The sequence below is a fragment of the Micrasema longulum genome, unplaced genomic scaffold, assembly GCF_059751315.1.
Source record: "Micrasema longulum isolate JH-2025_06_02 unplaced genomic scaffold, ASM5975131v1 h1tg000560l, whole genome shotgun sequence".
Classification (NCBI taxonomy): domain Eukaryota; kingdom Metazoa; phylum Arthropoda; class Insecta; order Trichoptera; family Brachycentridae; genus Micrasema; species Micrasema longulum.
This window is the reverse complement of record NW_028277756.1, coordinates 202,626-217,300: the sequence shown is the minus strand read 5'-3', so window position 1 is coordinate 217,300 and position 14,675 is coordinate 202,626. Positions and strand designations below refer to the sequence as shown.

The following is a 14,675-nucleotide window of genomic DNA, read 5'->3' as shown; positions in this document are numbered from 1 at the left end:
TATTTAAAGTTGTTTTTCCTTTAAAAACGTATAAAACCTTTATAGAGGATAGTATTTCCCATTATTACAACGATATTACCATTTGTGATGTGGTAAGAAATTATGTAAAACATGTAATAAGCTTGTTATTATAACAATGCCAAAAATAAATGAGCAATTTTTCTAAAAAATCTATATACTTCTTTTATTGTTACCCATGATAATATTTTAGAAAATACCATTTATTATTCTTGATATTTTAAAATATACACAGACATTTGTTTTTACTTGACTTTTGCAGTAGCTATTTAGTTATTAGGATTAGATTACGTAAATTAACAATAATGTATAAATACCACCATTTTAAAAAATACGAATTTATAGTAACTGTGTACTCGTAGTTAACATTGTTTCATTCTTTTTTTAATATTTTCACAGAAATCAGGTTCATTGCAGAAATACGGCGTTTATTGGCAAAAAATAAATGTAAATACATGCAATATAAAATAAAACAAAATAAGTATTTAACATCGAATTGAATTGCAAGAAAATAATCATAGCAGCTTTACTAGATAAAAAATACCTGTTCTAAAGCTACATTTGTAATAAAAATATGTATACACTATACTACATTATAATAAAAATTACAGTACTTCATTGTAATAAAAATAAAGAAATAACAAAAATAAATTAATAAAAACATTTATGACCAACTTAAAAAATTTAAAACAATGATAAGAAAAAGAAAAAAATATATAAGATGTAAAAAAATATATGACAAAAAAGTAAATTAAATTAAATTCTTTTTTTTTTTTAATTGGCAACTAACAAACCACATATTTTATTTTTGTTTTTTACTGACCGGTTTCGAAGCAACACAAGCTTTCATATCAAGGTATCCTTTACTAAATTGAGTTTTGTTAAAACTTTATTAATGAATGTGATCCTGTTTTATTTTTAACGGTGTTATTACTACTAAATATAATTCTTAATCATTTTTAACCCGTATCTCCTTACCTTTACAGAGACAAAACACTACAGGACAAAAATACCCGATTTATAACGTCCATGTATTTGGATTTCATATTTAATAGTAATAACCTCGTTAAAAATAAAGTTGGTGAATATTCATTAGAAAAGTTGCTGATGAATGCCGATAAATCAAATGTTATGGTTTTTGAAAGAAATGAAAGTGTGATTAAACGTGAAATCATTGTGCATGGGGTAATACTAAAAAAGATAGAAGTATTTGTGTATCTGAGAAGTATGTTTACTAGGGATGGAGTGACTCAGAAAGATATTGAAAGGAGGGTGAGTTCCGGAAACACAGTAATCGGTGGACTTAAATCATCATCATCATCATCATCATTCCATGTCCGCTTCCTAGTTGGAGCATATGGTATCCACAAAGAGCCTCCACGCATCTCTATCGGCTGCCAGCTCCTGTGCGTCCTCCCAAGTAAGGTTCTCATTTCGAAGTTCTGACATAAACTGCCGACGAACAGTCAGCCGTGGACGTACAGGACGTCGAGAACCTGATGCCTTGTATAGCAGGCAAGGTATCACCAGTGTATGGCACAGCCAACTGTATGGCCTCAGCTTCGTTGTCACCGGAGTTTGCTGCGTCCGTTCTCTTATTATTTTGTTCCTCACAAAGTGAAACAACCGCACACTTAAGATTTTTCTGAGATACCAATTCTTAAAACGCAGTATTTTGCTGTTTAAGGCCCTAGTGAAGTACCAAGATTCGCATCAAGAATAGGTGTTATGCAAACGTTATATAGGCGGCATTTGGCTTTCACTAAGTAAATATCCGATCTCTAGACAGCCTTCATACTGTTGAATGTGGCGCCTGTTACTCCTAGCCGCATTCCCAGTTATTTTTTAAAGCTGCCATTTTCTGTAACATATACTCCCAGGTACTTAAAATTCTCGACCTTGTTGATGATTTGGTTTGACAGTCGGGGAATTTTGAGCATCAAGGCACGAAGTGTTACGCAGTACATGGGTTTTTGCAATATTGATTTTTAAAGCGATGCATACGGAGTTCTTATTTAGCTTTTCTACAGTTAAGCTAGGGTTTCCTAGGACAGCGGCGCCCGTATTTTAACGGCCGTAGTGAACGGTGATGCGGTGGACAGCCGTCGTAACGGTGACTAGAGAGTGGTTTCCTAGGAAAACGATGTTGATAACATCGTTAAAAAATAAAAACACTCTCTAGTCACTGTTACGACGGCTGTCCACCGTATCACAGTTCACTACGGCCGCTAAGATACGGGCACCGCTGTCCTAGGAAACCCTAGCTTTACCTGAAGACCCCTGACCGAATCGTCAATTATAACCGCATCATCGGCATTGTCTAGGTCGCCGAGTTTTCGGAAGGGGGAGATGGATATTCATCAATCTAGTGGAATTGACTTCCTTAGGATGAAGTCCATAAGGATTATAAAAAGGAACGGTGCAAGGACGCAACCTGGATGAACTCCGGTGGTGACCTCAAACCAATATGTGACAATATCGTTATTCTGATTCGGCATTCGCTACTTGAGTGAAGGGCTTTAATAAGTTTGATTAGTTTTATAGACATCCCATATGCTTCTAGTATTTTCCAGAGTGTAGGTTTGTGCGGACTATCAAACGCTTTTTCGTAATTTACGAAGCACATAGCCAAGGAACTATTGCGTTATTTATTCTACTGTAGAATGCAGCATATGTTGTAGATATAATCCGCATATGACCTACCAGGTAGGAAACCCGCCTGGTTTTCTCTTAACACTAGCGTAATGGGTCCTCGAACTCTTTGCAGTATTATGAATGCAAGTGCTTTTCCCGGTACACTAAATAGAGTAATGCCACGATAGTTATCGCAGTTTAATGATCCTTTGACCTGACTTTAAACCCTTTTTATGCAATGCGGTTATCTCCCCGTTCCCCAGTCTCTCGAGCACCTCTCTAGTTCTCACGTTTTAGTTATTAGTTAGTGTATAGGGCCAATAATGCCTGTGATGCTACTTTTGAGAAATTCCATGTGTATATCGTCAACTCCTGGTGGCGTTCCATTTTTCAAGTATGACACGGCCATTTTTATTTCAGTCAGTGTTGGAGAACCGTCAGGAATGTTGACTGCCGGCGGAATGCTTGATGCAGCCTCTATGGAAATATCGAAGGTGGAAGTAGAAGGGGGGCGATTAAGTACTCTCTGGAAATAACCACGACATTTTCCTTTACGCGGTCTGAGTACGATTCGATCGCTCCATCTCTGTTTTTTATCCTGGGGTAATCGAACGTTTACCACAGATCTTCAGCGTGATTTGAAAAAGTTTCCGTGTGTCATTTCTTCGAGCAGCTTGTACTGCAGTTGCAATTATTGAGTTTAGATGACGGCCTGTTGCCTATTGTCATCTCGGGTATCCACATGGTTAGGATCATCTTCACAATCTCTCAGTGCTTTAAGTTTGAACCATTCCTCTATTTTCTCCCATGTATAATCTGAAATCCATACGGCTCTTCTCCCCTGTTTCTTGTTTCTAGTATCTCCCAATCGAAAGCTTTTCACCGGATATGTACCTATGTCTTCTTTTACGAGAATCGTTTCATAATCTTGATATAAAAATAGCGTTATCAGAAAATAAACACTTATGTAGGATTAGGATACTGTTTTTTTTAGACCTGCCGCATGTCTGTTAGTTTTTAGACCAATCCATATCTTTGTCAGGATTTACAGAAAAAAAAACATTTTTATTTATACACCTTTCGTGTTTTAAATGATAGAAATAACATAAGGAGTGTAAATTATACTTGAAACACTAACTTTGTGGTTATTCTTTATATTATAATTTAAATTTAAATTAAATTTAACTTGCGACCACACAATACATACTTAATATATAAAAATATTTTTAGTTACTTGGTCGAGTCTTTCATCATAACATATTATTAAATTTTCAGCATTTATCTCCCATATTTTTCGAATTTTATTATGAAATACATGATCACGTGCAAATTTTTAAAAAGTTATCAGTTGTAAGGAAAAATATTTTAAAATTCGAAAAGATTAAATATTTTTTCCCTCGAAAACAATATTATGAACTGCATTATTTTTTTCGCATTCATTTTAGTGACATAGTGCATTTTTATTAAAACACAACAGTGTTTACTTTCAATTTCGAAAATACAAATATATAATGACCCAGAAATCAACAATACGGTAGTCAGCAGTGCTATTTATAAATTTTACCTATTAAATAATCACGCAAAAACTCTGTCTATCTCTGTCTTTCTCATTTTGGCAATTAAAGTATGAAGAGTACGTAATAAATTGACGAACATACAATGTAAAAGGATAAATTGGCTTGTCTTAAAGCGGTATATTTTACGCATTTGGTGGCAAATCGTACGATTCGAATGACAGTCGGCAAGACGGCGGCCTCCGTGGTGTAGTGGTCAAGACGCTTGACTCACGCACGGAAAGTTCCGGGTTTGATTCCCGGTGAGAACACAAAAATTAAAAATGTGATTTTTCTCAAGCCTGGGTGCTCTGTGATGTAATTCACCACTGTAATTAGGCCTCCTGGCCTGTTGTGCTGCAAAAAAAAATAAATAAACAAAGCAGATAAAACTGGGCGCTTTTAAGTGTTTTTGGATGGTTCTAGTTCCCATAATAAACAATTTATTTATGAAAAAAACTAAACAATATGGACAGGCCAATGATAAATATCTATAGTGTGTAAAAAAAGCATTGCTCTGGTGATGTAAACCAGAGAGAAAATACGGAAATACGTTTGTATGAAGAAAAGTTAGACCGCGTTTTCTCTTAAGGGGAATACGTAGCACCTCAGAAACAGACAGGTGATTTAACAAATAGTTAATTGTTAAAAACGGAGTGTAAATCGTTCAAGAAAACGAAAATAAAAATACGTAAATTTATTTTCTTCATACAGGATTTAAAATAAATAATGAAGTCTGCTATCTGCCAACAATATTGCACATTTCCCGAGAAAAAATATACTAAATAAAAACTTGTGGTAGAAGTGGTTCATGAAATAAGAGACTTAGAAATAATGGCATATAATATGAGGCATAATGTATCAATAATTCAGAGTTCGCAACATTCGACGGAACATCTCCCCAGTGCCAGTGATGATGCTTTATTTTTTTCAATAGAATGAACGTATAGGGGAGGCTAGTTGTTCTCGCAATATTCTAAGAACTTCGTAAAGAATACATGTAAAAATACGGTTTTCGTATCCATCTAAATTTAATAAAAACGATAGGAAAGTAATCAAATATTGATTTTGCATTGGATCGACTGTATTTTGAATAATATAATCTTCATAATTCCCCTATTCACTTCCAATAGTTTGTAGGGCACTGTGTACCAAATGCGATCTGGATCATCTGTTACATAAAGGTTAAGAAAAATAACACTGAACCACAAAAAAAAGTTCCCTACATTATTAAAAGCAAAAAACGAAAATAGAAAAGTTAATCAATTGAGGTACAATGCAATTCTCTTTTTTTTATTTACTAGCGCCATCTATTGAACGCTAGTTACAACACTTTTTTCCAGTTTCTAGCTTATTTCAAGTTTACTTTATAAAATTACATTACGTACCTATGCACATGAGCGATGGAATAATTAGCATTAGCGTTGTGAATTCGCAATGAAATATTATAAGTATTAACAATAGCATCTAGAAGATTGAAGTTCCCATGAAGCATTTAGTCGATAATTATTATAGTAGTTAGGGAAGCCTGAAATCTACCTAAAATTGTAGGAAAATATCAGAGATAAAGCAGAAACCTGATACAGAAAATCCCGGATGACCAAAAACAGACCATCAACTATTTTCTGGGGGAAACTTTCAAAAAATATTATTAGCATTTAGCAATAGCGTTTATGATTCTTTGCTATTTTCATTAACATGGCAACGGCAAAAGTAGCATTATTTTCCATCACCAAGATATAGCATAATAAAAATAACTCGTGCATTCTGATTTTATTTGGGAGATTTAAGGCAACAGGGATGAGAATTTTTTTTAGGAAGAGTTTTAAGAATGTGGTATAATTACTTGGGATAATAATGGATTTTTCAAAATTTTAACATTTACATTTCATCTCTCATATTTTTTGTAAAAAAAATTATCCAAAGCAAAAATCATCTCAAACAAAGAACAGGGAAATATTGTTTTTTTACGTTGTATCTTCAGTCTTTACTCTTTTAAGTCTACGTGTCTATTTTTCGATACAAAAATGTCATTTTACTGATATATTATTATAAAAAAAACTTACGTAAAATTACTATTAAATTATAATTACATAAATCGAGTCGTTATTGGTCAAATTCTTACTCATTACTCAAGTAATGATAAAAATAAAATAAATAAGATTTTAGGCCCCTAGCCCCCAACTCCTCCGTCGAATGTAGCGGATGACGTGAACTCGCGTGAACGCCACAAGTGGTTTGTAATGGCGTCTGACCGTTCCTTCGCGTCAGGCAAACCGACCTATTTATAACCTAAAATATACTATGAAGTTCGGGAAATGTGTACGTCAAGTATTATAGTTCAGTTTGCCGCGAGGTCTTTTTTCCTGCGAGAATCTAGAAAACCCATTCACCGGTTTCAGAGACAATAACTTAGTAGGTACTTAAAATACCCCGTTGATAGGTATGTTTGTCAATATTAAATCTTAACGAATTCTTTCGCGTTTGACGTTTGGTGTACTCGATGACCATTTTAAAGTTTTATTTATGGAATCGTTCAATAAATCAATCATGTACTATTATATTCTATGTTAACGGGACGGAATGACATTTTATTCGGTAAATAAGTGCTTTTTGTTTTATTTTTGGAATAATAACATAGTTTTAATGTGTGAATCACTAGCGTTCTATCCGGGAATTGGCATATTTCATCTTATAAAAGTGATTTTGTTTGATCGATTATACAGTTTATAGGAAAAAGTGTTTCTAAGTTATTTACAAGTTTTGAAATCGAAGTTTTATTAGTTCTTTCTACTATAATATACACAGCTTTCGAAGAGAAGAAAGTTATTTTATAGACTGTCAGAGTTTAGTCATATCTTCTAATAGAAATAGATGCTTATTATTAGCTATTGGCCTTTTACATATTGTTCGAAATATTATCGGTTTTATGTTTAGTGTAAGGCAATACTTTTATTTTGGTTTTTAAGTCAAATTGTGATTATTCACATTCTTAGAAAACTAAGCATTTTTTCTTAAAATAAAGGCTCGTTTCTTTATCAGAGATACCTATAGGCCTTATCATGGTGCTTTATCTCTAAGAACAATTTACTGATTAATGCAGTTTGACTACACTGTTTAACAGCAAAAAAATATGAGTTATTTTTTTGTTTTATATGTTCACAATAAACCCAGTTGCCCATGGACATACTTAAATTAAAAAATAAAATTGAGTGATAACTTGCCTAGAAGTATTAAGTAAAAAGTATTGCTCATTTCCAGATGTGTATTATGTGATTATTACACATTATGTTTTATATTTGACTTAATTTATATTTGAAATTATAGCTACCCCGACTTTTGAAAGTTCCACAAAAAATAATATTATTAATCGAATAAGTACCTAACTTTGTGCATGGCAGCCATACTTCTTAGGTATCAAACTCTTCTCTACTCAAACGTTGGAGTAAAAAACTCTCAAATAAATAATGGTAGTTGGATTGATGGACCTTTGGTGAACCGTTTGGACTATCTAGTAAAGATGGAAAAGTTTGTTCGGTGAGAGAAGGTTGTGGTGCATGAGGTATCCCGCGCTGCGTGGAGACGAGAGATGTGAGTTGTGACTAACCTGCATGCTGCGGAGGTCTAATCAGAGGTGCTTGTCCGGGTTATGTAACATATCACCCTAATCATAACAATCACCCACCATGACCGAGAGACGGAAGAAGAAGCCTACCCACAATGGGTTCCTTAGGAAAGTGTCATCTTTGTTTAACTTGGATACGGTAAGTCTGGTATGAGATCTACTCCCTATTATCGGCTCCACACATTGCCTAACAGATGCTGGTAATAATGTTTATTATGCATAGGTAAATTTGCAATGGTACATTCATGATTTTCAATGCCTATCAACACTTATTATGTATCAAATGTCCGTATCTGTTCACATGTCAAATAGAATATGTCTGTGTTTTCAAAAAAGGGTGTATAAGCTTAAGTGTCAATTTTACAATAAGTACTTAAGTATACGTAACTTTCCTATTTAGTTTTTGTGTATTTTTTAAATATTGAAATTGGTTGCGAGTGTAAATGACTTATTTTTATATAAATAAGAGGCTTTGTGATCCTGCTAGCTTTTTTCTATTGCCAATATTCTCATGATAACTTGTATGGAGTCATCATCTGTGTCATTCTCCTCAACGCTGAGGGTCATGACCATCCTCCCTCTTTGTCTTCGACACATTTTGTCCTCCACCTTTTCTGACACACCGCCATCCGTATCGCTCCGACCACTGATGTTCCTGTAGCAGCCTCGATCAGTCCACCAAGTAATGGGTACTTTGTCTCCATCTACCTCCTTCGACCCCTCCCATGACCATTACTTTTTTAAGACTGTTTTCGTGTTCTCTGGCAATGTGTCAGAGTCGACAGATGTAGGATAGTCTGTCATCTATGTTCACCTTTTTGAGATGGAAATATTTGTCCTTGCTGTCCCGAGGATTTGAAACATACGTCTCTAGCACCACATTTCAAAGGCATCTATGCTCTGCCTTTCTTTGTCTGCTCTTCATGGTCCACGACTCTCATACTTGTGTGGTTTTCTTAGCATTTTTACTGTCTTTTAACAATATTAGTAAACTCTCTGTTTTCTATCAGATTATCTTGAATTATTACATTAAGGTAATATGTTGATTTTCTCCAAAATAATTGATCCACCCTTCTTAAAAACACTGACAATATTTTATAACAATCAACCAATATTAGTTTTAATGTGTGGGGCCCGCATAATATTATAAAATAAATTTCTTCCATCGAAGTAGATTTTATAATATCTCTCTTCAAGTATAAAAATGTAGAACTACAATAAAGTAGATAAAATAATAAAGCATTATTTCTGAAATAAGATACTAACAAGTATGTACGAGGCAGGTATTTTTAAACAAGTTTAAAGTAAACTTTCAACTTTGTTTATTGGTTAGTGGAGATACATTCACAGAAATCAACTCATCTCCTCAAATGAATCATTAGTGATTTCTAACAGCTGATATAAATAAGTATTATACCCGGAATTTAAATATAAACTCCTCGAAATATTCTTAGAACTTATATTATACAATACGCCCATGTTCCTTTTATGCAGTACTTATAATATTATATATTTTTCTTGATAGATTTTTGTTTCAGGGTTATTGATGAAATTGATTCATTAATCATAAACCAATACATCATTGATGTATTTACCATGTATTGCTTAAATTCTATTTTTTTATTCCCAAAATGAGTTCTATAACAAACATCAACTTTACTTAACCAATAATCAAATTTCAATTATTCTTTCATAAAATTTAAAATCTGTTTCGTAACATGCGATACTTATTTGTCAATGGCTTTCGCCACCATTTAAAGTCATGTCCTTTTTAGTCATCAAATTAAATCACATACCACATACCATTGTCTAATATTAGTGTAAGGTATTACCTTAATGAAGTGGTAATTCATATTATCAATTCACACCAATAAATTAGCAGAAATATCAACTACTTAGGTACTTATAGAAGTCGTAATATGATCCTATGCCGTAGGATTGGTTACACAACCGGCTTGAACTATTTAGAACATCCATTGAGATGTAGTAGATTGGATTTTATATAAAAATGGAAGTAGTGGAAGTCAATCAATGAAATGACTTTTTAACATTAGTAATTTTCTTGAATTAATTAGTTCGCACTTGAACTTTCGAGAATTTGTGTTGAAGTCTAATCATTGCACACCCTCAATCATATCGTCAGGTTTCTTGCTCATTTTCAAAAAATTAGATCTCTTCATAACTGGCATCAAATAATCTTTGTTTAAAAAGTAGTTAAAAATACGTATGTCCTATCTTATAAATTTTCAATAAAGAATGTTTTATAATATTCTGCTTGTGGGTTTATTGCAATTATTGATTTGTTATGAGCTTTTAACTTTAAAAGTGCAATGTCACAATTAGTGAAATGTTAGTTACCAACTTGTGCTAGAAACCCGTCGATATTATATATAATATATTTGTGATGAGGAAATTCAGTGTTTTTTTATTATTTGTTAATAGACTATTAAAATAAGTCAGAATTAAAAAAGTTAAATAATATGTATCGTGTTATCAGCACTATGATTTTTTAAGGTTTATAATTTTGAAATTACTCCGCACGTAATGTCACAAGTTCTGCTGATTGGTGCTTTAGCTTACCGAAAACCGGAAATCAATCACAACGCTCTATCATTGGTTTATCCGACTGAACTTGTGATTTAGTTCAAAGTAGTTAATTTTTATTAATTTTTCCATACTTTTTTTTAGATACTTTGCAATGTAATTAAATGCTCTTATTTTTACCTTGTGTAAGAAAACATTTGTTACATTTAATTTCTCGTAACACTGAACTTACTTATTATAAATATGTGCGGTGTACTCAATATGAATGAATTAATTGTGAATTCTCTATACTTTATACTTTGATTCATTTTAGTATTAAAACTATTATAAAAGCAATATTTTTTTAGATTAATTTCTAATTATGGGAAATATCATTCCTTATTCGGATGTCGATTTTATAATACTAAGCCTCTTCTCAAGGACATTTCTTAACACGTTATTAAATAAAAGGTATTTTTTATCTTCATCTAAATAAAATACCTTAAGTATTTTTTTTTTTGCCTTATTTCTACAGCGTTATCATGCATAGTTCGCACGAGAACAAAACAATATTCTCTTGTCCCAGCTTCGGACCCATTGTCCTAGTGTGAACAGAAAATTGGAGGACAGGACAATATTCCTAGAGATAAGACGAGCAGGCTTACTCCCACCACCGAGCGCGTTGTCGTGTATCCATTTTGCAGTGTTCCGCATTTGAATTATGGTTGTATTGTTGCACTGTCCTGTCCTGCACGGTCCAGGCTGTTCACAGAACTGGGGCAGGACAGTATTGTATTCTCCTCGTGTGAACTCTTCTTTAAGCAGCCTTTTTTTTTCAAAACAAACTGTTGGAAAATAAACTATTATCGGTTTTAACCTAAAAGTAGTTAGTTTGATTGCTTTTAATATATTTTAAACAATGTATTAATTTCAGGCCCACCTTACTACTGCTGGTGAAATGAAACAGGTGTGATATTATTAAATTTATTAATTATTATAATAAAACTATCAATATGCAACAAAACCCCAGTGACTTAAAAACATTATTCATAAGTGTCAGGTGCAAATTCATATTAATGTTACATCCATCTGTGTAGGATTTCGAGGTACGGAAGTAATGGATTATGCTAAAAAACATAAATTATTATTCTTTCACATAGATGTGTTCTAGTAGATAAATTAGCATTTAACCTTTCCCTTACTGTCCCAAAAACATCCACGCGTTACGGTGCTGTGTAGTCATTATGAAAAAAATGATTGATTTGAAATCGGAAAAATGTAATATTCATAGGCAATTGCTTCAATTGCTTGAAGTCAAAAGTGATAATACTTTTAATCTAATTGCTAAAAACATGAAAAAAATCATTACCTCAAGCTCGCAGCGCGTACGGAGCAACCCCCATGACAAAAGTCGTGAAGCTACTAACAAGCATCCGGGAGAAGTACAAGAAACTTTGCTGTTCGCACGTGTGACGCATTAAATTGTCTCTTTCGCTCCCGAATATACCTGCATTACTGAGAGTGGGGCAATTACATATTAGGATTACTCTTTTACTACGTACGCAACATGCGACACGTTAAACTTTCTATTGTATTGGTGATTTATATCTGATTTTTGATAAAATGCTTATTCTGTTCCCAATAAGCATTAATTCTTTTATAAAAAAATATTTTAACCGATACGTAAATGTATAACAGAAGAATACCAAAAATCTTAACTCATAATTTATTATGTTTATGGAGATACTACAAGTTATAAGATGGAATGTGTACTAGCTACACATCACCAGGAAGGGAGAGGTTAATCGACTTTAATGTGTCTTATACCAGGAGATCTTTTGATATACTTAATATTGACATTAGTTTACATCACTTCTGATATTTGAACTAAACTGTTAATTTTGGATTCTTTCAGTAAGTCTGGTGAATTGTAAATGATTGACAAGACGTTTGAAGTTTTATATTTGTATATTTGGTTGGTGTTATGCAAAAATACGTCAAGCCACAAAATCGAAAGAAATGAGTTTGTGTCAGAATCATGATCCAAAAGTGATATTCTTACTTCGAAAAAAATTGTTTGATGAGTTTAAACTTACGAATTTTCTGCAATACCTCGATTCGTTAACCAAAAAACATTGAAATTGACTAAAAACAATAAAACTCTGCTTTAAAATGCTGAACGTATTGTTGCAAATTAAGATCTATATGTGGCAACATGATAATAATATTGCAAAAATGTTTACACCCCGCAAAATACTCCTTTTGTTTCCAAAATTGCCAACAAGTTTACTTTATTATAAGCGGCAACTAACTTTTTGTAACTTGGGGATTCAAATCGGAAGTAAATCCCAAAATTTTTAATGTCTTTAAAAAATTAAGCTTTTATTGCAATTTGATTTATTTTTCTACCCAAATTTTCCACCACAATAAAATGTATACTTTTGATAATTTTACAATAAAAAAAAAGATAAAAATTTTAAATTAATATATATATTATTTTTTGGGTAGTAATGTTGTTTTTTATCGTTGTTATTACAAAGGTAGTATTTAGGGTGTTCTGTAAAAATCTGTTATCCCACTTTTAAAAAAATATATATATTAAAAATTAATAAATACAAAAATTTTATCACTCCTTTTTATGTATTAAACTTAACAGTCAAGATAAAAAATGCGCCTAATGCTAAACATAGATTATTTCAGTTTGAGCTGGTGTAGCTTAACGTATTTTCGCATACCATCATCCATTTATAAATACAGTTTTTCATTTTTGATCTTCAACCAAATTGAAAAATTTGTATATCATGTCATTATTATACCAACATTCTTTACAAGAAAAAAAACCCAGTTTTATAATATTTAAATGATTGAGAACAACCTTTTTTTAAAAATAAAAATCATAATTTAAGGGCACAAAATAGACAATTTATACTGTGGGCGTAACTACTGGCATATCATTAACATCATACCCCTGTCCGCACTCAATGATGCATAGGGCACTGCATTGGTACGTTAAGTACAGTGTATATCAATTATCTCTTAGATGAATGTAAGGTGATTAGCTTCAGGTGCCAGTCCAGGAACATGAAGTATTGTACATGTCGGCCTTCTCAGGAATTGAACCCGGGACCTCACGGCGAACGCGCCAATCACTACACTACGAAGTAGATTTATCTCCACTCGATTTCCTTATTCGGATTTTTACCTGAGAACAGCCACCGAGCCGAAACTCCTCGTCCAGGATTTTGAGTATATTTCACACACAATTCTTTACTACACACAGATAACTGGCATATATCAAAGAATTAAAATATATAAGTGTTCACTAAGAAAAAGATGTAATGTTTATTATATACAAGCTATTGTTCCTATTTGTAATACGCGAACACAACTAATCATATCTAAATATTGATGGAAACGTAAAAAAATGCTGTAGACACAATTAAAAGTCTTACAAGCATGTTTACTTCAAAAAATTTCCGTTACGCTATGTTAAAGCTATTTTTTTGGTATTTACTCAAACATTCTTAATTTTTTTTATTATGAAAAAAATTGTCGAGCCAGTAAATAAATGTGTATTTACTTAAATATTATTAATTTTAATCGATTAAGCCATGCGCAATTTTCATATTAATTTGTATGGAGTGAACCGAGTCAATTAACTACTAACTACGCGTGTTCGTTAGTTTACTGCTTTTCTTTAGTAAATAATTTAAATATGTATGTAATACATCGATTAGTAAAGTTTAGCTTGTTTTAAATTTGTGACAATTTCATTGTTATATTTGGTACCACCCATTCCTGACAATTGTGTTGTTAAATAACGATCGGCTATTTTACAAATATGAATCTCTAGCATTGTTTCCACAGTGTCTGCCTGAGTTGACTGTTAGCATCGTATAGTATTGCTGAATGTAATGAAGTATAGTAAAATGTGTTACCATGACCCATTGAGTATTGAATTACCTTATAATATTCCTCGCATTAACTAGTTATGGAGGTAAAACTTCAGTCAATCATAATTATAAATATAATGTAGTAAATATGGTCATTATATTATAACAGACTGCTAATGCTAAATTGATCTCATGGCTGAGGTGATTATCATTGAATACAATAGCATAACAAGTGCTTATGTGTACGCTTTAATTAATTAAAAATACATAGAATTGCTCATTAATAAAGCATACCCACATTTCTGAATATAAATTTATTTATTTTTAAAAGTATTTTTGCCCTTAAAATCTTCCTGCGTGATGAACTGAACCTTTTAGTAACCGGGTTGTGGTACCGTGATTGTGTTGTGAACCACGGATCGGACGTCT

At 32.5% G+C, this 14,675-nt stretch overlaps 1 protein-coding gene across 11 annotated transcripts in view; it reads left to right on the top strand.

Moving 5' to 3' along the window:
• dlg1 (MAGUK family member discs large 1) overlaps positions 1 to 14,675 on the top strand; it is a 146,759-nt gene that overhangs the window by 106,312 nt on the left and 25,772 nt on the right. For 3 of the 11 annotated variants that reach the window (XM_088228074.1, XM_088228073.1, XM_088228072.1), the window contains exon 6: positions 11,288 to 11,320. The exons of 2 other annotated variants lie outside the window; for them this stretch is intronic. In XM_088228074.1, coding sequence (XP_088084200.1) covers positions 11,288 to 11,320 — 33 coding nt within the window. Of the gene's footprint in view, positions 1 to 6,399; positions 6,804 to 7,532; positions 7,970 to 11,287; positions 11,321 to 14,675 lie in introns of those variants that run through there. 6 more of the 11 variants (XM_088228076.1, XM_088228077.1, XM_088228081.1 and 3 more) reach the window with 6 other exon arrangements.